This window comes from Euwallacea fornicatus, chromosome 9 (genome assembly GCF_040115645.1).
Source record: "Euwallacea fornicatus isolate EFF26 chromosome 9, ASM4011564v1, whole genome shotgun sequence".
Lineage (NCBI taxonomy): Eukaryota > Metazoa > Arthropoda > Insecta > Coleoptera > Curculionidae > Euwallacea > Euwallacea fornicatus.
The window spans coordinates 5,006,553-5,030,213 of NC_089549.1; the positions used below are offsets into that span (position 1 = coordinate 5,006,553).

The window sequence follows — 23,661 nt, forward strand, 5'->3', positions numbered from 1 at the left end:
ATTTGTTGCGTGCGCTACTGACTTCGATTCGAGCCTGAACTTCTCAACAGGGAAATAGCACCTCGACCATCATTCCTCCCTTGACGCTGAGGTGTTTGGTGCGTCATATTACCTTTTGAAGTCGCTCAATCGCACAATTGTTTTCAACCCACATGGCGTTCCACAGTCACCTTCGGGAAAAATACCATAATCATCATCGCATCAATGCGCAGAAACATGTTTCGTACTAATCGATTTGGAATATTTAGCAAAAATCTGGATTAACTGGTGACCGAGAATCAATACTATTGCGGATTCCCAAGTGAGAGGTGAATAATACACGAATAAGATCGTTCTCCAAAAACTACTGAAGTTTTTAGGGAAAATTAGATTTAAAAAAATATCTTTCTGTGTTACCGGCAGTATTGTGTGGGTTCCTGGCCTTACCCTCAAATACGTTAAAAATAGAAATGTAGAAAGGTATCTACACAGGCAATAACAAGGATTGCTAGCACTAGTACGCGCAACGAGTACGAGTTCTCAACTATATGAACAGATAGGTAACCAGAAAATTTAGAACACTGACTGTTGCATTATAAAAGCTTGAAAGAGGATTGATTAAAGTAGATAAGCTAAAAACAAGATGAGTTTTTGTCTGAGAATGCCTCACCAAAAATAATGTGTAACGATCACTTGGTGAATTTGGAGTTGAAGGGCAGGGCGGTATTCCCACTACATATTTCTATGTTTAGCTGGAACCCCCAGGGCGAGCCCCACGCACGGAGGTCAAACATCAAACTCACCCGTAATTATTCACAAACCTTTAATGTCAGAGAATTTCGGTAAACATATAGAAACTAACATAACAAGTAGATAAACTTTAACAACCGGCGATCCAGGCACTGTTGTCACCGTCGCATTTTCCTGCGTAAGTGGTCCAGGCTTTGAATCCGGGAATTTGGCCTATTTTCTCAGTTTCTTCGTACACGTGTTCAATGCAGGTGATATCCTCAGTGATGTCGTCTTGGAGCAAGCTGTTACAACTTATTCCACAACCCTTTCCTGGACAAAAAAAGTTCTGGTTAGATAGTAAATGGGACGAGAGAACAAAAAATCATTGGTGTAAGGAATGCATCCACCAATGTGTCAAGACTTATCAGCTATAATTGATAGGGCGGGTCAGATATTTCAATGAAGACACTATATATTAAACATTTCGAAAGATACGACTAAAGACAATGAACCCTTGAGAAATGAAAAATATGCGTAAAATCGAAAATTTTGATTTTTAAAATTGTTTGGAACATACCAGGAGAGTCTCCAGACTCGCACCAATAAATTGAACTGATCTGGAAGATACCATAGTCCCAAGTGTTAGTGTTAACTGCGTTGGTGTCGAAGTTGGATTCAGCATGAGCAATGCAGACCCAAGTGGCCACTTGGGATTCCGGTACTCCCCATTTCCTCAAAGCTTGGGCCACTTCACATTGGCCATACACTTTTGCCTCAGAAACACTGACGGCTAAAGCTAAAACTAATAAATTATTCATTTAGGTGACTCTGAGTTTCCAAAAAATCCTGTAATGTTTATGGATCCTTATTAACAATATCTTGAGTCAATCTACCCAAGAAACCCTACGAGGAGGGCGTCGCCTCCTTATTTTAAAAAGTCTGTGTAGAGATTAAAACACTAGACTCACCTACAAGAGCAATACAAAAAACCACCCTGGCGAACATGTTGATTTGGATTTGAGTACCGTGGGGTGCGGAACGAATGATGAAGAACATGTTCTTACTCCTTATATATCTCGAAGATAAGATTGGAATCTTGCCAGAATAATAGACTTTTATTTATCATACTTGTCTCTTATTGATCAAATTATTAAACAATAATATTGTATGACCTATTTGTCAAGAAATTATCTCAAGGAGCTGATAGAGTACTTACCATTATGGGCAATATTTGCTAGCGATGACAGAGAGATTGTATCGATAATAGAGGTAATAATAAACTTGAAAAAATAAAATATGTACAACAATTCAATGGACAAAAAAAAAGAGTGCCAAATCAGTTCAAACATCCCTTTTGCACAATTCAGGACATAGTAAACTAATTCATTTATTGGTAATTAGCGAGAATCCGCAGTACTTAGAGTTCTTACTACTTGCAGGACTCAGAGTAGCCAGTAAGAGTACGCACAGTCCCTCAGTACTTATAGTGAGACCCGTTACGTCAAATCGTCAAGGAACTGTAGGAATTGTATTGACTACAAAGCCGATGAAAATATCCCTAAAATCTCTGGATGAATGAATAGTTGCCGGAGAACAGTTAGTAAGAATGGTCCAGACATCTCGTCATCTTCCAAAACTCGTTCACAAAAGAACAATCAATGCTCAGATGAGCTTAGACGAAAGTCGTCCATCGGTAGGGCAGCCACCGTCGTCCCGTCCGAGCCTCAGCAGGTGTCCCGTTCTCACGGCATTGAAGTTTGCTACGTGCGTCCCAGCGATGCAGGAACATAAGTATAACTGATGAGGCGCATGTTTCTGTTAACTCCAGTACGCAGTGGTCCAAATTTGAGGTGTATCATCGGGATCTCGGAAACTATCAATGATACGAAATCGCTTAAATTTGGGTAAAGTTGCACAATTTAATGCCGAAGAAATTGCCAGTATGAACCAGGAAAATTTCGAGGACTTTCGAAGATATCCCGAAAAAAAAACAATTTTGCTCTGTTGTTTTTATTTTTCCTGACTTTATTTGAAGAGATATTTTGAAACAAATGTCTGTTCATTATCATTATTTTTTTAAGGCGCCTTAGCACATTAATTTGCATTTATTTACCAAAAATGGAAACATTTTAATTATTATCACCCCACTTTAAATAATTTACGCAAATCCATAATTTGAATCATTTTTCATAACACTCAAGTTTTTTATTTTTGAAAATAGCGCATTAAGGATAATTGAACACTTCTGTTGTATACGTAATAGATTTTTATCACATCGCATTTTTTACATGATAAGAACATTTTATTTTACTTTACTAATAATTACTATCAATTTTATAATTTACTGAATAAATTTTATATAGAACGACAATTTGATAATTATTTACTTATTTAAAAAAAAATAGAACAAACTCAATCCATAGCTATTTATCTGTCTAAATATGAACTTTTTTTTTAATACTAATAAGTTCTATGTATTTATTACATTTCAGAAAAAATTATTTATATTGTTCATTTCAAATATTAAAATTGTTTGAAAAAACCTATTGTGCGAGCAGAAGAAACTGCAATGGGGACAAATCTATGCTAAAAACGATACTTAGAATGGAGATAGATATATGCACGTTTCAAAAGGATATTTTTAGCATATTTACTACTCTCTTGGTGATCGTTACACGTCATTGTTCTTAGAAGGGCCAAAAGATAAGAGAAATTAAGATTTTAAAAATCCAGATCCGCATTTAAAAAATTGAACTAAATGAGGGAGGCTCAAAGGCGAAACGTCGAATTTAAAATTTCACAACGCTGTTTTGTAGGGACGAAAAGGTGGTAACAATGAAGTAATATTTGTTTCGAAGCATTTCTTCAAAAAATGTCAGAAAAAAAAATGAAAATTTCATAGCAAAATTTCAATTTGTTCTGGATATCCCCGGAAGTATTCGTAATTTTTTCCAGATCGAAATGGCATTTTTTCTTGGGTAGTTAATGGTGCAGCTTTGCCCAAATTTAAGCAACTACGTACCTCTTATAGTTTCCGATATCCCAATGATACTCCTCGAATTTGGACCACCCTGTACACACGGCTTTGATTTAAGAAAGGGATCAGTGGTTTTTGTTCCTGCACGTGAATTTTCCTCGATCCCACAAAGATCTGCCTGGGGCCTTCTGCTGTGAAACGTATATTATGACAATATGCTGAGGGATGAAATGGAAACATGAACAGATTTGGAGTTACAGCAAAACAATGGAAGTTCGCATGGAATATGCTCTCCAAAACCCCGAATAACAATTCTGTCAGGCGGTAGAAAACTTTCCCTATTTATCATATGGACGAGGAAAATTAATGCGGGCCGTTAATGAATATGTGTTAAGCGGACCTAATAGCGTACGTCGATGATGCGAAATTGGACAACTTTTTTAGTAATAAATTCATATCAATAAAAACCGTTTTCGATGTTTGGCCGTAAATTTAATTTATTTGTTTGCCCCCAAATAATTGCTCCATGTTGAAAAATATTTTTCCTGATTTTTTTATTTATAATTCAAGTTCTTTTCAATAGGTAAAAGTATAATAAATAAATAAATAAATAATTTCAAAACGTACCCAAAAACAGCACAAAACCGTGTTTTAGTGGAATCTTCATGTTGTAAATACTCTTCGGAAATACAATACTGATATTCCTCAATAAGATGATTAATACCCGATATCTGCCACTAACCACTAATGATTCTAATGTCTTTGTTCACACACTACTTGCCTTTTTATTATTTTAAGGGAAGTGCTTAAAATTGACGTCAACTCATATCATGTTTTTTACATAGTGTTTATTAAATACGCATTATCCCATGCTTTATTAGGTTTTCAGGTCGATAAATGGGGTACTTTTTCATACTTAACGCAATTAGCTATACTTTTGTTAATACATGATAATACTATTTTGAAAATTAATTCTAAAATGCCATAAAACTTATCATCTAAAATTTAGATTATGTTCTATGGTATTTAATTTTTGCGGTAGATAGAGGTATTTTTCCTCAATAATTATGCGCTGCGCTGCAAATTCGGAGAGATCTATAAGGGAACTTCCAAACCACAAAAGATACACGTTCTCGCATATTAAGACATTTGTGGTCATCTATGATGCACTCATACATCGATCGATGGGATATCGGATTTGTTTAAAAAAAAACACGAAAAAGTCGTGAATAAAAAATTGTTATTTTTTGCAATAGATTTTTTAAAGAAAACTTTGGTTTGGTTGAATTCAAAAAACTATATTACAAAATACATGTTTCACTTAAATCTGTAGACTAATTGTTACGAAAGTAGATCGGGATCAAGGTTTTAGTGACATTGAGGAACTATTTCTGTTCATTCAGAATTTGTGATAGTTATGCTAATCTATTACTCAACGCCATTACATATTATCATTACAAAGATGATAATAATAATAAAAAAAAGTATTTGCGCAGTCGGTAGGATTCGAACCTACGCTCCCAGAGGGAATCTGATTTCTAGTCAGACGCCTTAACCGCTCGGCCACGACTGCTACGTAAGGAGTTATGCTAATGTTACTTATAAAAGAACATATTAGAAGCAACAAAAATATTGTAGAATAAATATAGTTAATAATCACAGTCAATTCTTATTTCCTAAACAATACTAGAGTTTCTCAGATGTCTCCGGTAAAATGGAATCTGAGACACACTGTACAATAACATAACTTTTTTTAACAGGATGCAAACAATTTCATTTCTTATTGTCAACCGCCTGTTCGTACCCATTCCACTGCAGTACCACCGTCGCTGGAAGTTTCGTTGGGTAAATGTTTCAGGTGAAAGAAAATTACCAGTAAACGCTGTTTTTTTTTTAATGCTGGTAAGTATCAATATGAGTCGCCTACGAGATGCACATATTTCTTCTGAAATTCAATATCAATTTTAAGAGTATTACGTGTATATACATATATGGAAACAGCCATATCTGGATCTAACCGGAAAAATGACTTTTGCGGTACTAAACTACGTTAGAAAATTGTCACTTATAGAGCTATTTTATAAAAATGCTATACACAGTAAGTATTCGTTCACCATTTTGTTTACATCTTTTTATCAACTAATTGACTTTATTATATACATATACATACAAATGTATGTATATATATTTCTGGTTGCCTAAATAACGAATACAGGTAATTGTTATATATATAGACCAGTTTTGTAGACACTTCTCTGTCTATTGACCGTGCAAGTTTGTTAGATTACCAGATTGAAAATTAGTGATAAATGATATGAAAAACGAATTTAGACTCAAAAAGGTAAATCGGCACAATAGTATTGGATCAAACACACAGTAGCGACTTTATTGGTAAGAAAAAAAACGGTTACAGGTAGAGAAAATATCGATAAATAAAATTTTTCCCAGGTTAACATGAAAATGCCTCGAAATCCGTCGCATCTAGATCTCTTTGGAATAATGATTTTTATAACGTTAGAATACATTAAAAAATTATCATTTCTACGGGGATTTCATAAAAATTCATTGTGCAGAGTTTTTCATTCACCAATTTGTCCACATCCTTTTACTACCTGATTCAGATTCAGTAATATTAGGCGTATAACCTTTTCGTTAACTATTTTGAGAACTGAAGGCCGTATATAACCCACACCACCCCGCCAGAATTATAGACAATAAACACAATTTTGAGAAAAACTCAAAGGGAAATTTTCATTTCTGCAACGTAAGCCTGAATTTTAAAAAAATACTACGGCAATACGTACTGATGATGGTAGCTGTTATACCTAGCAGTAATCCTATTTGTAACAATAAAAACGCCCTAATCGTACGTAGGTACTTAACAATTCCGAAGAAAACTGGTTTTTCTCCAGGAACGTTCGTGTAGATCACAAATAGAAGCAAGACATAAATAGCCCACTTACGTGAACATGTGGTGGCACTAAATACTAGCAAAAATAGAACCTCAAGCTCCGATGAGGTTAAACTGCTAAATTATCTTATCTATCACCGATGTGCCCTGCTAAAGGTTAGCTATGTGGGCAATTTGTCTTATAAACTTTAGGGCCAAATTATTGAACGCCCGTAGTTTTGCCAGGAATATAATTTTCATCAAAAAAACAGAACGATGAGAGAATTTAACAGGAATTTTAAACCCCTCGAAATTTCAATAGGTTGGCTTTATGGGTCTATACGCCAATTTAATGTCAAAATAATCTAACGGATAATTTCTACGGATATAAGGAAACTAGTGATTAATTGGGTGTTACTCGTTTCAATGGAAATTAACTTCTTAATAGTGTTGCGTACTAATTGATTTTCCGGCCCTTAAACATGGCAAAAAAACTTTATGGAGAGAAATTCTTTAAACCACGGCAAAGCAAATTTCAAAAAAGGTTAAATTTATTGAATTCTCGTTGAAAGCTTTCGTGGAAACAATACAATTTTGTTCTAATTTAACAAGAACTTTAAGTCTCCGCAAAGCGTAAAAAATTTTGTTTGTAACCCTATGGAAGAACTTCAGACATACAAAAACGTATTTTGAGGTCACAGGCAAAACGGCAAATGAACGTCTGTTAACGTAAAACCCGCAAATGCCGTTAACCTGGTAACTAACTCCATTTTCTGAGCGTTAAAACTTTAACAGCATGAAGGAGCTTCTGTCTCACGTTCAACTTCCAAGCTTCCATTAATCCGAGATTTTCTTTTCAGCCCCAGTTATCGTGATGACAACGCTTATTGGATTGGAGCCTCGGATAAAACTCATGAAAGTGATTTCCGATGGTCGGATGGACTCGCTTTTTCTTACACAAGTAAGTATCTGAGCTTCGAGATTTTTTTAGATTAAACTGGTTGTTCAATCTTGAGGTGATCATTTGCCCGGTTCGAGAAAATTTGTAACAGCAGGTCAATTTTAAAACGGCTCTTTTGAAGGTAGAAATGGGTGTTTCAAGGAGATGTGTCACATTCTGGAAATTTTTCAGTGGCCAAAAAAATATATTAGTTCTGTCAATTTCTCAGAAAAATTTATTTAATAGATTAGTGGTCAGTTTAGTTAATTTTCATTTTGTTTGCATAATTAGAAAATTTAACTACTCAGTGCGTTTCCAGAGCCAGTCGCGCTTCATTTTCACTTTAAGGCAATTTTTTTTGCAAATCTTCGACATCAGTTTTCATCTTCATACACAACCTTTACACTGCAGGACCGGCAAGTGGCGTTTTGCAGGGTGAACCAAGCAGATTCCTGAGCAAATTGCTGTTTTTTTCTCTCCTTTTTTACCACTTTTTCTGTTTTTTTTTGTTTTTTTTTCCATTTTATTTTTTTAAAATTTTGTTTCTATGTTCTTAAGACGTTAACAAGGCATTAACGTCTTCAGAATGAAACGATATCAATCTCTTCGCCTTAATTTGTGTTGAAAACTCTCAAATCCCTTTTTTTATTGACAGTTTTTGGCGCTCTTTAGACACTTTTTTGTTGCTTATTTTTGGTATTTCTCCCCATTTTAAAGAGCACTCGTAGTTTGTCAACAACCCACTCACTGAACTCCGGATTTGCATCATTGAACTGTCAATAAAAATGAAAATGCAATGAAAGCGACGTACCGACGGGATAAATGTATGGAAATTTTTGCTCAAAAAAATTATCGCTGCTGAACATAATCTACATAGACATGCGCATTTCCCTTTCCTAGCTTAAATGAAGTAAATAAACTTACAATTAAGACTACCAAATTTTATTTTAAAAGTTTTTTAAATTAATTTATTTATTGGATTTATCCACCTTTTCACCACCTTTCCCAGAATCTAATAGTAAACCAAACAGCAAACTTAGCAGGATTTTCATGCGATATTATTCCATTTGAAGATGAAAAACTGTGAAAACAATCTTTTCGCTAGCAATTAATCCCCAGACGAAATCTAGGACATTTCCAAACTTTAAGCTCTTTATACCTTTCGTGACTCTGAACTTTGCAGTAGCGACAAAACTACTTTATAAGATAAACTTTGCTCTTTCACTGTGGGCAAATTTATTTTCCGTGGTTGACGTGGAAAACTTAATGCATGAAATTTCAAATTTCCGTCGATGTGGAGACGCTATAACGGCTTAGCTATTCAACATAAATGTATATAAAAACATTCGTATTATCAACCCTTAAAAAGAGCCGATTCCAACTGAGTGGTGTTTGAACGCAAAATATCACTTAAAATTAATGGGTTTTTAGTACCTGATGATTGGGAGAAAAACTTTTACTTTATTTATAAAATTTATCAAATAATGCTAATTTTCAAAAATCGTGAAAATTCAGGCATTAAAAATATATAAATCCAAACTTATTGTCGTTTGATAATCGTAAAGGGTGAGTCATTTTATATTAGCAGCACTCTGGCATTCGATAGAGAAACTTATTTTAAGTTCAGTAAGTTATTTAAAAATATGTCGGCAAAAGCTTCGTTTTTGAGATGATACGGTGTGTTAAAGTTTTGGATTTCTTTTTCTATTTCCCATACAGCCCCCATAGGTTTTAGTATCATTTATTCAAATTTTTACCATTTATTACCTACGATGCTCCGCAAGTTTTGACATGTCTAGATGGCTTAAAAACCTATAGGGTGATATTTCTTCGGCGGTCAGGCGCTCTTTTATCGTCCAGAACTTTTTTGTGGCGCGCCACTGACTGCTCAATCACAAACATTCAGTTCGACGTTCAATTTAGAATTTTTTTAGTCTGTTGCAGTTCCATCGTATCTCTAACCGTTTCCGGGTAATTTTAAAAAGTATCTGAAAGAACATTTTATTAAAAAAAAAAATGTTGTTAACGGTAATAGTATAAGTGCATTAAAATTACCGAAAATGTTTGCTTGAAAGCGTATAATGATAATAAGCCAGAACCTTATTACTTAACAAATAGTCTGGAACTATAATATTTCATTTTAGTCGTGACTTTAATAGTTGCCTCAAGGCGTAGCATAATATATTGTTAAATTGCCGATGAATAAGATGTTTATTAATGATACGCTCTTTCAGAGATTTTCGAGTTACTCGGAAACGGTTACAGACACGATAAAACTGCAAAAGACCAAAAAGGTTTTAAATTGAACGTGGAAACCAAAATTTTCAGACTAAGCAGTCAGTGGCGAACCACAAAAAAGTTCTGAACGACGGTGAAAGAGGGCCTGACCGCCGAAAGAATATCACCCTGAAGGTCTTTAAATCGTCCAGACATGTCGAAACTTGCGGACCATCGCTGGTAAATAATGATAAAAATTCGAATAAATTGTCTCAAAACTTATAAGAGTTTTGTAGGAAGTACAAAAAAAGTCGAACACCTTGTATATCAGAAATGAAGCATTTGTCGACACATGTTCATGTGACTTGCTGAATTTAAACTAAGGTAAGATATCGAAAGTTAGAGTCCTGTTAGTACAAACTGACTTACCCTATATAAAACTGGTATGTGACACGAGCCGTTTTACTTTAATTGCTTACTTTGAACACCCTGTATAACTCTAAAAAGTGTCAAAATGTTGATCTTTCGTTCTCGGATATGGTGAATTACATCAACCCACTATAAACCGGTTTAAAGTAGTGTGTTTAAATTCTTAACTGCCGATTACGTAAATCTACAAACCACGCTTAACCTGACTAGAGAAACTGGTAAGGTCGTGTCCAATCTCCCAAATTCTTAATCAGAAAATTGGCATCTTATTTCATATTTAGCCTCATTTTGAAGCTAAATAAAAATATCGTTCAAGGACGTAGAGGCGGCCAGCTAATTTTAGATTCACGTTCTAAAAATGCCTGGCATGCATCTTGATATTCCAATTACCTTATTCCGTTCGATCTGTCTGCATTAAAAAAATCCCAAAAACCTGCTTAATTTTTTCCAAATTTTGGAAAATTAAACCTCCCGAAACTTCCTAATCAAATAACACATGAAACTCGAAGTATTTCAATTTCTTTCAATATCTTGTGAACGAACTCCATGGTTGAGCACGACTTGCGCAAAGCCGTATTTTTCCTCGATTTCATGAAAGCTTTAAGTGCCTGAAGTTTGCAACTCGAATAAGACGTGAAGTTCACTGCATTTCGATTTCTTCCAATACTTTGTGCAGGAACTCCACGATTAAGCACGACTTGCGCAAAGCCGCATTTTCGTCGATTACATTAAAGGTTGAAATTTCTGAATGTTCTATTCAAATAATACATGAAATTTAACGTATTTCAATTTCTTTCAATATCTTGTAAACGAACTGCATGGTTGAGCATGACTTGCGCAAAGCCGCATATTCGTCGATTTCGTGAAAGATTTAAGTTCACGAAATTTTTTATGCAAATAATGCATGAAGCTTCGCGTTTTTAGATTTTTTTTTCAATAATTTCTATGCAACCAGTATGAAAAGGCCCGAGTAAAGTGTTACGCAAAGCTGCATTTTTCGCCGATTTTATGAAAGCAAAATATGCCTCAGTACTTTGGCTGAATCAGACTGGAACACTCGATATGAGTAACCGAAATTAATGAATCACCCGGGTAAATAAACTGGATTTTGCCAAAAATTCCCTGATATTTGCATAATTAAGGTGTGTATTTACATTCCCGGTGACCCTTGCCAAAAGTGTCAACCTCTATCCTCTATTGTGATCACTCAGCGCTCTATTTATAGACGGATCAGTTCGAATATAGCAATGCGAGACTCTACTTTGTTCGATTCTTATTCCATCGAGATATCTAATAAGAAAAAAGTTATATATTGTGGAGAGCGTTGACGTTGATAAAGTGCCCTTAAGGGCAAATTATTTATTGGAAGGAGGGCTCGAGGTGCAGAGGGAACTATATACGGCAAAAACGGATAAATGGGGGTTATTGGACTTATAAGGAAGAAAATTGAGATCGATAGGCAAATATGGGCCTTATCGGACTTAAACATGTGCTTTTCAATGGGTGCAGCCCTAATGAAATACTGACTGCAATGGTTTACTTTTCCGCTAATTAGGCGAACATAGCTGGATTTGTAATTTAGGTAATGTAAGCGGTCAGAGGTAAAGGTAACATCGTTAACATCTATGCTCCATTGAGAGATAACACAGAACACGATATATGTGTATTAATCCTGATGTCAATATAATTTCCAATCAAAAATTTAACGGTACCCGTCATGGTGTTTCCCCAAAACTTCCGCTTCTCCCCTAGTCAACTATTACATTTCAAAAAGCTTTTAAGTGAACATGAAATTCCCTTTAAATCCATTCTCGTTGAGTATAAAATATGATTATTTGGATTGAATGTGGAAAAAAAATTTCAATTAAATCTGAAACTCTCCTCTTGCTCTCTCTCTCTCCCTCTCTCTCTATCTCTTTATCTCCCTCTCTCTCTCTCTTTCTCTCTCTCTCTCTCTTTCTCTTTCTCTCTCTCTCTCTCTCTTTCAGTTCCACCACATTAAGTGGAAAATCGCCGATCTTCATTGTTTCCGATGATTTCCAGGAAAATATATGGCGAAATATTTTTTTTCGAGCGCATCGGATCCGTCTGGAAATCTATAGGGCAATGAAGAAGAAAAGTTAGTGCATTAATTAAATTTCATGAAGTCACGGAAAGGGTCGATTACTGCGCGCGTAAATGTGCGTGAATAATGTGCCTGTAAATAATTGTTAGTGCACATAAACAATTAGTACGGCGCGCAAATAACATTTAGTGCGCTTCCAGACCGCTGTGTACCTCCCTCTACTCGTCTTAAGCCAAATACGTGTTTATTAATTGAAAAGTTTGCTTAAAATTCAATTACCCCACCATCAATTATCCCTCCATAGGCAAATCAATACTGCACCTATAAATCGTCTAGCTATGAAGTTTTTCCTCGTACTTTCGTTAATGGCAGCAATTCAAATTTAGTTCGGATTGAAATATAGAGAATAATGCAGCAGTCCCTCAAAATACCCGATCATTTTGCGTGAATGTCTGTCTATAATTTGAACAAGTGATTACTGCTGATACTTTTCACTGATAGAATTTTTTAAATGTCGTGTGGGCAACACAATGCGAAACTCAAAAAAATCTATGTAAAAAATATGTACAGGGCCATGCAATGAAAACGTGATCTCCCCTTAATCTTCACAAATAACGACTTTTCGGAAAATTCTCAAAAGTCGTCAAAAAAATTTTTGATGGGGACGAATTTTGATATCAAATTCAACTCCCCAACTTCACCATTTTGCACGTCACAACCCCCTCAATAACTTTAAATGGCAAGATGAGCCGGGAGGTACCTAAAATTGAGGGGCTTTTAACACTACATTAAATGGTGTAATGCGATTCCAAATCGATCGATTATTTTTGGGGGAAAAAAGCTGTAAATTTCGAAAAAAAGCGCAATATAAATTAATCTAAATAGTACGTAAACAATGCAAAAAACTTGTTTGTTTATAGAAAATAAAATATTTTACGATTTTGTGCTCACAAACGGTCTTTAATTGTTTTTATTTATCTTTTTATTCTTTTTTCGGGAGATTGAATTCGTCCCCTTCAAAAACTTTCTTGACGTTTCTCGAGGACTTTCCAAAAAGTCCTTGCGTTTCAAGATCAAGAGAGGGTCAAGTTTTTGATTGGGTGATCGTATGTAATAAAAAAATATAACCATGGAAAGAGCCTTTGGATCGTACCTGTTCCATTGTTACTCGAGTTGAGAAAAAGCACCAGTGCAAATTATGTACGTGTGCAATTTGCACGAGTGCAAACTTGTTAGGTGCCATGGATATATGTTAAGTGAATGGTTGTGATGGGTTGCCAAATGAGGTGCGAATGGTTTCATGGCATAGCGGATTAAAGCAAGGGCGTGGCCTGTTAATTTTTTCATTATTGAAACAATACGCGTATGCAATTCCCCGAAAATGGCACTCGCATGGGGAAGAGTCTCGGAAAACTTGAATTATTAAATATTTGTTTTCGTTCGATTTCTAGTTTTTAGGTGATTTTATGCAATATCGAAATCTCGTTAGCTAGTCCTGACTGTAGCTGGAACCAAAAACCCATAAAACACAATTAAAACTGACTACTTACGCTTCAAATAAAGCAGATTAGACCAATTTTATATCAATGAATTAGATAAAAGCTGCATGCAAATGTTAGAGCAAAAACACAAATTGAACTTTTTACACGTAGAGGAAAAGCTGAAAAGAGGAACGGTCCAAAAACAAAATCTAAAAGTTCAGAAAACTATGTGAATAATCCGGGAGAAGCATGCATTTTTGGTTTCGGGTACTATTTTAGGAGCGGTCGCCTTTGTGAAATCGCGGCAACAGGACGCGTCGCGGCGCCTCCCACTATCCTCAGTCAGCATGTCTTATTTTGGGCGACGCCTGCGACTGCGTCGCCCCATCGACCAGGCCATACATGGATGGTACCGGTTATTTTGGGCAACTACCACTGCGCATCGGCGTAGGAATAAAGGGTCTCAGAAATTTTAGACATTTTTTTTTAACGATTTTCCTACATGTTTCTCAAATTTATAATGACACCCAAAGAATTGACCACAACGAAAAAACACTGCTTTTGCTGTTACCAACTTTAACAGAAATAAAAAACAAAAAACACTTACGTCATATGAGTTTTGGGAATACCGCAGAAAGAAGGGGCAATTCATTGCCTTTCATGTTAGAATTTTAAACATCGTTTTGTCATAATATCACCCGAAGCGGGGAATATGGTCTTTAGCACGCCACTGAACCAAAACGAACTTTTGATAATCCAGCACTACAGCGAGTGAGCTCTTCAATGCATCGTCGAATCTATTCTCTAATCATAAATTCTCTCTCAATTTGTTCAATTTCTTCGATTTCAGATGGGACAAATACAAATATCGGTTTTAGAGGAGAAAATAAAGTAGTTTTAAGAAATTAACACGCATTGTGATCAGAAATAAAAAGACGATGATCGTCAGCCCTTTTTTGGTTGCAGCAGTTCCTTCGCTTAAGGGCTTTGATGTACGGTTTATTTAAACTGAAATTCACGTACCTATTCAGGATTACCGCATTTCCTCTAACAAAAAAAAAAAACACATTTTAAAAGATACTTTAGTTGATTTGTCCAACTCGAGATCTTAACAATGCGATCTTCGTTTCTCGTCGTTGCGCTGAACTAATCATTAGCGAAATATAACGGTAATTTGCTGTAGTGCAATCATTAGGGATATCAACGTGAATGCATCAAAATTGCCGATAATTTTTGCATGAAAGTGCTCTCATCAAAAAATTACCATAAACTGCTTTTCCGAAATTTACTAATTTCATTTTAGAATAACGCCATCGGTGTTTTATTTGTTAAATTCTGCTGGAGTTATAGCTATGAAATTTGGCACAAGTAATATAGAAAGTCCAAAGTTCATTCTAGTTTGCCAACTAGGTCAAAAAAGCCTGTAAAAATATATATGTTTTACTTTGAGTACTCTATAGCAGCAAATGGCAACAATACCCAACAATAAACGGACTTAGCCCATTGTTAACAAAATATACTATATTACGATATAAATTTCGTCAAGAAGCCCATTATCACACCGGCCCAAATAGCTTGGTTCCTCGTGTTGCAATGAAATTTTGATTGAAGGTTGGTGAACATTTACGTCAAATGTCACCATCACGTCTACGTCAAATGTCACCGTTTGACGTAGACGTCAGATATTACCATTATTTTCATCTCGTTAATAATACAGTCTTCTGCAAGCTCAACATGGACTTGAAAAATAACTTCCAAAAACGCACTGCATAGTACGCACAGGTGCAAAAGTCTTGCGCGCCGCCGGTGCTCGAGAGATCTGAACGAAAATACTCGCTTTCAAATGCAATTTATTAAAATCACGTGTAGGGTGTTATGAAAAAAAATTAATTAATTAAGAAAATGATCAATTAACAGCCAGTCAGCCCTCCTCTAGTTATTAAAAGAGGGTAAGCCAGTTACACTTGGAAGTTTTCATTTTCGCTATTATTTTATCAGCAACTCGCTATATCAAACTTCATCAAATTCATCCAAAATTCTCGGTGCAATGTTGCAATTCACGATCGTCTTGCCAGTTAAATTCCGTAAGTGCTCAATGGGATTTAGCTATGGTGATTTCGCTGGCCATTCCATGCAAAGCGATGAAATACATAACGCCCAACCTTGTCGTGCTTAACATGCAGCTACTAGAAGTGTTTCGTTAACGGACAAATAACAAAGAAAAAAACTAATTTCAACTTCAGTCTCAAGTCGGATGACTCAGGTTAACTCTAAAGGGGGTCCGGAGAAAGTCGCGATTCGCACTATGCAAGAGGCTTCCTAGTGCGATAGGCTCACATAGACCACAGACGTTTATGCAGAAATTTAAGGAAAAATCTATGGGTTTTATTAACTGCAGCAAGAGCCGTTAAAACAACCACTTTCTAGCGTTTCTAGTGAATATAATTTATGCAATATGTAACAAAACACTTACAATTGTCGAAAGTGAATAGTTTCACCCACTTTAAAAATGCATTAAACTTAACTATTCGCCACTATCGCTTCAGTGTGTAAATTCTCATAAACACGCATAAGTTCAACTAGTTGGCCTTTCGTCTTAACAATAGACGTAAAAATAACGAATTACCTGAACGTTTGTCGCACAATTAAGTTGAAATTGAAGGGTGTTTGGTGGGACCATACGTCATGCAATTCCATAAAGAACATTACCATTTACTTAACTAGGTTTACGACCGGGAACTTAGAGCCTCAAAATGCCGACGTTTGGGCACTAACGTGATGAGCAAACTGAACAAAACTCACTAAATTCTTTAAATAGTAGATAAAAAATCAATCGTTCTTTATCGCTCAGTATATGTGATTTGTTTCCCCATGCGGGCTCGCAATGCAATATTACGCCCCAATGTTTGGGCGCAAATGGCTTTTTCATGGTCTAGAGTCAAAAAATTGCAAAAAAAAGCGATCTAAATTTCCGCTTTAAGAGTCCATTTCCCAGATATGTATCATCTCGCCTAAGTCGAAGGCGAATTAAGGTTTTGTGAAATTCCCACCTCTTTGTTCCACTTATCAGAAGTGAATGGACGAGAGTGCCGTTATGTTCATTATTCATCCTTTCCAGAATGAAATTTTGCGAAATTTCACGTTTGCGGATGATAACCTGGAGACACGTCTAGATTGAGGAGCGGTTGGGGACAATTGAAGCTGGCGAAATTAACATGGCCCGCCAATTCACCTGATCTAAATGTCATTGAGAACTTGTGAAATTTCGTTTCCAGAGTCATTCGCGCCAGTGTTTCCTCTCAAATTAAAAACATATTTCCTAATAATTTATTAATTTCGGAACGAAGGAGCTCCTTTTACGTGGCAATGGATGGGGAGTTTTCGATAAAAATTTATTTTTAAAATTCCAAGGACTGAAGTTGGGATAATTGCAAGATTCTTGAGCTTTCCCAATTTAGGAGGTTAGATGCTGGCAACAGCCCCCTTAAGCAATTTGTTCTGGATATGGAGATGCTGGGTGAATCGATATCTGGCGTTACTGATTTAGAGAACAAAATTCGTACTTTTTCCTTTTTAAGCAGAGAAGTGCATTAGAGGAACATGCGGTCCCCGGCTAAAACGATTCAACCACAACCTCTGAACTGCGGCCTCAACAATAAACACATGTAAATTAACACAAATCGTCTCACGTTTGAATTTTCTTTTCAATATTACCATCGGTCTCTTGCAATCTTGCCGAATTCCCTAGTGATCAATTCTAAAAAATTACCATTTTGGGAGGTCCGTCTGCGAACCTGTAGTGTAATGTTGAGCCGCGAGTGTGTAGGAATAGAAACGTGTATATTTTTAGGGGCACGCACGACGCCACTGTCCCGCTCATCTATAAAAGCATACCTGGATCTTACTATTCCTTAGTCGCATTCAAGCTTTTCAGCTGAGTATTTTCTGTCTTGTGTGAGCAGTAGTGATCAACCACATCAGACAACATGTGTGACGACGATGTTGCGGCTCTTGTCGTTGACAACGGTTCCGGTATGTGCAAAGCCGGTTTCGCCGGTGATGACGCACCCCGTGCCGTCTTCCCATCCATCGTGGGTCGCCCAAGGCATCAGGGAGTGATGGTCGGCATGGGTCAAAAAGACTCATACGTAGGAGACGAAGCCCAGAGCAAAAGAGGTATCCTCACCCTGAAATACCCCATTGAGCACGGTATCATCACCAACTGGGATGACATGGAAAAGATCTGGCATCACACCTTCTACAATGAACTCCGTGTTGCTCCTGAAGAGCACCCCGTCCTCCTTACTGAGGCCCCCTTGAACCCCAAAGCCAACAGGGAGAAGATGACTCAAATCATGTTTGAGACCTTCAACACCCCCGCCATGTATGTCGCCATCCAAGCTGTGCTCTCCCTGTACGCTTCCGGTCGTACCACCGGTATCGTCTTGGACTCCGGAGATGGTGTCACCCACACCGTTCCAATCTATGAAGGTTACGCTCTTCCCCATGCCATCCTCCGTTTGGACTTGGCTGGTCGTGACTTGACCGACTACCTCATGAAGATCTTGACCGAAAGAGGTTACTCATTCACCACCACCGCTGAAAGGGAAATCGTTCGTGACATCAAGGAGAAACTTTGCTATGTCGCCCTGGACTTCGAACAGGAAATGGCCACCGCCGCCGCTTCCACCTCATTGGAAAAGAGCTACGAGTTGCCTGATGGACAGGTCATCACCATCGGTAACGAGAGATTCCGTTGCCCTGAAGCCTTGTTCCAGCCTTCCTTCTTGGGTATGGAATCCTGCGGTATCCACGAAACTGTCTACAACTCCATCATGAAGTGCGACGTTGATATCAGGAAGGACTTGTACGCCAACACTGTCCTCTCCGGAGGTACCACCATGTACCCAGGTATTGCTGACCGCATGCAGAAGGAAATCACCGCCTTGGCCCCATCCACCATCAAGATCAAGATCATCGCTCCCCCTGAAAGGAAATACTCCGTATGGATCGGTGGATCCATCTTGGCTTCCCTGTCCACCTTCCAACAGATGTGGATCTCGAAGCAAGAATACGACGAATCCGGCCCTGGAATTGTCCACCGCAAGTGCTTCTAAGCAATTTCTTAATTGCATTTCTATCATGTTGTTTCTACTGCTGTATTCCATCTGCAGTTACGATAATGCGACCGTGGTTCTACTGCCAGACAGACATTTTTTGCAAGAACACCTTGTATATAATTAACATCTTTCGACTCTATGTTTACCTTATTTGTTAATACTATTTACTTTATGTAATTATTTACTTTATTACGAGGCAGGTCAATAAAACCTCTCAGTAATACGCCTGCCTTTCATTTCCTATTTTAGGGTTTTACCAACGACTTTGATGTTATTATTATGTTATATTATGTAATTTTTTTAATAAACAATTTTTTGGGTTAGTAATTTTCGGTTTTCTAACTGCGCCCGTCAACCTGCATCCGCCTAAAAATAGGGCGCGACCGGCTCTCTTGTTGCACGAACCACCCGGGATCCCGAAGAGCTATTTAGGGCACCGCACAAAATACCACCAAAGTCGACCAAACCCACTTCAAGAAAAAGGTCTAAATTTAGCAAGGTCGCCTTTTTAGGCAATGGAAGAAGAGTTTCCATGCGGGAGTCGTACCGTACTTACAAAACAGAACGTCACTGGTTTTATTTTCGGCCCGGCCCAAAATAGCCCGGAAAGATTATGAGCCTCTGGCAATAAGAACTAGGAATTTTGTAATATTTACACCATTTGCTCCAGGCTATTCTTAGACCAGAACAGCTTATATGGTAACGGGCCTGGATAAACTCGCTCCTTTGGGATTTGTGGTACAAACACCGTAGTTCGAGAGGAAAGCGAAATATTAGAACTTGGCTTTTTCTCTTTTTTAGTGCCACTGGGACATGAACTTAGTGCGAGCTCGACTCATTCATACCCAGAGCTTTATTGTTATAGCACCATTCAACTTTTCGGAATATTTCAAGCTTTCTCTTTTTTATTTTTCTACATTCGTTTTTTATTTTTTTTGTCTTTTCTTTGCTATTTAGCATCATTTCCATTTTCGTCGCTTTCTCTTTTCTTTTTTTCTTTGCCCGTTTTCTCTTTTCTTCGTTTTTCTCTTTACTTTTTAGCACTATTTAACTTTTCTAATTATCAGTAACTTACCCTTTTCTACTTTTTTTTGTTCGTTTTTTATTTTTTTTTCTTTTGCTTTTAATCGCCATTTCGCTTTTCGTGACCTTCTCTTTCCTTTTTTCCTTTGTGCATTTTTGTTTTCTTCATTTTTCTCTTTGATTTTTAGCACTATTCAACTTTTCGAAATATTAATAGCTTTTCTTTTTCTCCTTTTTCTTGTTCGTTTTTTGTTTTTTTTTTGTTCTTAACACTAATCCACTTTTCGAAATATTAGTGCCTTTCTCTTTTTCATGTTCCTTTTTTGTTCTCTTCGTTTTTTCCTTATGCTTTAGCACCATTCAACTTTTCTTAAATATTAGTAACTTTTTCTTCGTTAATTTTTTGTTTCCTTTGTTTTTTTTCCTTTTTTGACGGATTTTATATTTTACATTGGTAAGACATCAAGATCCTCAAACCAGAAAAAGGCATAAAACCAAAACTATATTAAAAATAGTAAATTCGGTGTGTAAAACCATGGGCCGTTTATTATGCTCAAATATGCACAACATTGCTGTATATTAAACATGTAGCCAATTACTACTAATTAGCTTTCCAAATCTTTTAAATAAGTTCGCTAAGCAAACCAACCAGAAATTGCAGCACATTGAAATTCGCAGACCTAGATGAAAATGTCAGATGTACAGGGTGATTCGTTAACAATGGACCAACCGAAAGCAGTAGATACTGCACGTCAAATGGTAACCATTGGAAAAAATATGCCTTATCCGTAAGTTGATGGTTTCTGATATACATATACAGGGTATTGAAAGCTAAAACTTTATTTAATTTTTTTCCAACTATTCTGAAAATATCTAGGTTAGACTATAAATTATTATTACGTATATCGTTTGTTTAGTTTTTAGTTTCTCGTGTTATCAAATTCAAACACAGTATTCGTTAAATAGATTTTTCTTGAAAACGGATCGAGATACCAAACTGAAACAAAAATACATAATTGATGGAAAAACGATAGCTCTTTCAGATTTTGAATCAAATTTCATGTTAAAAATACAGGACAAAAAGTTATTAACTGTAAACTCTGCAACAAAATAAAAATTTTCAAAGGTATCTTATTTGTCATCTGAAAAACCGTAACTTTAGAAATTTTCAATTATCTAACATAGATATTTTCGTAATAATAACGACAAAATTAATTTTAATTTTCAATACCCTGTATACAAGATGTCCCAAAATAACATTAAATATTTTGGGGGGCGGTTTTAAATAAAAAAATAAAAAAAGTTCTTATAAACATACCCCAAAAAATTCTTCTTGAAGCGGCTAGAACCTCATAAAAGGGGAACTCTGAAAATGGGTTTTTCGCAATACTTTCGGAACCGTTTGCGCTAAAATTATCAAATTCGGTATACTGTAATAAGTTAAAATGAGACAAGTTCTTTTGTATTCACAATTGCAGGATTTAGTCAGGAGTGTCATATACAAACCGTCTCCTGCATAAGTTTTGTTTCTGACATTTTTTAATTTCTGAAATGAAATTACTGAATCCCAAATTACAAAAATAAAAAGACAAAAAAGTCCTCTTATTTCGTTTCGCTAGGATAGAGCATTTTCCAGAAAAATGGATTTTTGTGAATAGAAACACGATTACACGGACATCGAAATGCATCTTAATAAACATAGTAAATATCATTGCAGTAGAAATATTTTTCTATTAGCCGTCAATGAGAAAACTAATATTATTAAGGATTTATCACTTATTCACAAAAAATGTTGGAATTGGTTCATCTCAATGACTCCTCTAATTCTTTTTTTTTATCAATTTTGATGTCCATCTATTCGTGCATCCGTTCATAAATACCGCATTTGCTGGAAAGGGATCTATCCAAACGGGATGAAATAAAAGGACCTTTTCACTTCAAAATATTTACGATTCAATAATTTGACTTCTAAAATTAAGAAGTATCACAAAAAAAATTTTCGTGCGAAACTTACATAGGAGACATCCTGTGTGTGACGCCCCTGATTAAAATCTGCAATTATTAACACAAAAAAATTGTTACAGTATACCGAAATTCCCATTTTTAGGGCGACCCGTTTTGAAAATATTGGGAAAAAAGCATTTTCAGGGTTGCCCCTTTAACGGGGGTTCTAACCCTTTTAAAAATAATTTTTTGGGTATATTTATAATAACTTTTTTTATTACATTATTATCTAGAATTACCTCCGAAAATATTTCAACGTTATGTCTGGACACTCTGTACATCCGAAACTATCAGTTTTCGGATAAGGCTTATTTTATCCAATCACCATTTGACATGTTCTCTTCATCCTTTCCAGCTTTCGGTTGTCGTATTGTTAATGAATCAGCCTGTATAGTGAGAGAAGGGTTCAAAATTGAAATTGAAATTAAAACCGAAACTATGGCCAGTTTGGTTTAATTGAAACTTTGAGCTAGACATGAGACTAATATGTATATATACAGGCTGTCCGGTTTCCGTTAGACAGCGGCTGTATCTCGGTAAGTAGAGGAAGTAGCAACTGCGGACAAAAAAATTTATTACTAATGTGACTATGAGAAATCTCTGGAAAATATTTTCAGCTTCGTGAAATCGCCTTAAGGAGGCGTAGTAGGGACGGTAGTTCCTTAAAATCGACAAATTCAGTTATTTATCAATAAGTCAAAAACGAAAAAGAATATTGACATGCGCCTCACGGGAAAAGTGTAGGTTTTATAAAGCTTTACAAGATGGGCTTATGAAAATAGTATAGTTCCATTAGATTTATTAAAGAAAAATGTAGAAAACCGCTATTACCTGAAAGAATGCCCTCTAGCGATTTTGTTCTGGACTATGGATTTTTGGTCAATGTGGATACAAAATCGGCTTATAATTCACTCACAATGAAGTACAGAGTCACTGAAATCGGATAATTAGAAACAGAGATATGATAGTTTGAACTTAAAATGATTCATCGGCTTCCCCCACTTTTATTATGTAAGTTATGAAATTATGTGTCGAACAAAAAAGTTTCAGAATGATGTAATCTTATTGATAGCAAATTAAAATGTGCTACTTAAATAGTGACTTAGTATAGATTTGTCGATTTTAAGGAAATATTGTCCCTACTACGCCCCCTTACGGCGATTTCACGAAGCTGAAAATATTTTCCAAAGATTTCTCATAGTCACATTAGTAATAAATGTTTTTGTCCAAAGTTGCTATTTGCTCTACTTACCGAGATTCAGCCGCTGTCCAACGAAAACCGGACAGGCTGTATATATATATATATATATATATATATATATATATATATATATATATACATGTATATAACAATCATGTCAGACCACATGTAGAGCATATTTACAGAATATCCTTTGTGCAGGTCGAAGAGAGATTCGTATTATGTTTCAATCATGTTGTCAGTGCTATTTTTGAAGTGAAGATAATAGGAAGTGGGGTAGATTTGACTGTAGCTTGTCTGAAATTTACAAATAAATATATGAACTTAAGAAAAGCACACAAAAGTTCAAAAATCAAAATAGCTAAGATTATCACTTTTTATTTCAGCGCCTTCAGGGCCCAGACCTCGTGATGAAGAAAAACTATTTTAAGATGTGTATTTCACACTGAAAACAAAAAGAAAAGCGGCTAAAATCCGCTTAATCTAGTTTTAGACTTTCCATAACTTTCGTCGTAACTCGGACGGACGATATGAATAGCTCCCCGCATTATGTCGCAGTGCAACTGCAAACTGAACATTACATATTTAATAGTTCACATATTT

At 36.1% G+C, this 23,661-nt stretch overlaps 3 protein-coding genes and 1 non-coding gene across 9 annotated transcripts in view; 2 read left to right on the forward strand and 2 right to left on the reverse strand.

Annotated features, from left to right (window-relative positions):
* The window catches only part of LOC136340997 (uncharacterized), a 114,312-nt gene that overhangs the window by 70,352 nt on the left and 20,299 nt on the right, over positions 1–23,661 (forward strand). For both annotated transcript variants that reach the window (XM_066285549.1, XM_066285550.1), the window contains exon 7: positions 7,439–7,539. In XM_066285549.1, coding sequence (XP_066141646.1) covers positions 7,439–7,539 — 101 coding nt within the window. The remainder of the gene's footprint in view (positions 1–7,438; positions 7,540–23,661) is intronic.
* LOC136341006 (lysozyme C-like) lies at positions 786–4,465 on the reverse strand. Of its 5 annotated transcripts, none has more exons than XM_066285566.1 (3): positions 4,316–4,465; positions 1,289–1,513; positions 786–1,041 (listed from the first exon to the last, which is right to left on the reverse strand). In XM_066285566.1, the coding sequence occupies exons 1-3, from the start codon at positions 4,353–4,355 to the stop codon at positions 860–862; spliced, it is 447 nt and encodes a 148-aa protein (XP_066141663.1). In that variant the 5' UTR covers positions 4,356–4,465; the 3' UTR covers positions 786–859. The 5 variants fall into 5 exon arrangements, with proteins under 5 accessions (XP_066141663.1, XP_066141664.1, XP_066141660.1 ...); XM_066285567.1 differs by having other exon boundaries at positions 1,289–1,507; positions 4,316–4,455; XM_066285563.1 differs by lacking the exon at positions 4,316–4,465 and adding an exon at positions 1,680–1,806.
* On the reverse strand, positions 5,180–5,261 carry TRNAS-AGA (transfer RNA serine (anticodon AGA)). The gene has a single exon. It is a non-coding gene; the product is annotated as a tRNA-Ser (tRNA).
* LOC136341003 (actin, muscle) lies at positions 17,612–19,157 on the forward strand. The gene has a single exon (XM_066285559.1). It carries the CDS (start codon positions 17,697–17,699, stop codon positions 18,825–18,827), a length of 1,131 nt encoding a protein of 376 aa, XP_066141656.1. The 5' UTR covers positions 17,612–17,696; the 3' UTR covers positions 18,828–19,157.

Coding starts and splice junctions, on each gene's coding strand:
- LOC136341006 (XM_066285563.1), bottom strand. CDS start 1,767: ATGTTCTTCATCATTCGTTCCGCACCCCACGGTACTCAAATCCAAATC. Junction 1,514..1,679: donor TTTTTGTATTGCTCTTGTAG/GTGAGTCTAGTG, acceptor ATAATTTATTAG/TTTTAGCTTTAGCCGTCAGT. Junction 1,042..1,288: donor CGAGTCTGGAGACTCTCCTG/GTATGTTCCAAA, acceptor TTTTTTGTCCAG/GAAAGGGTTGTGGAATAAGT.
- LOC136341003 (XM_066285559.1), top strand. CDS start 17,697: ATGTGTGACGACGATGTTGCGGCTCTTGTCGTTGACAACGGTTCCGGT.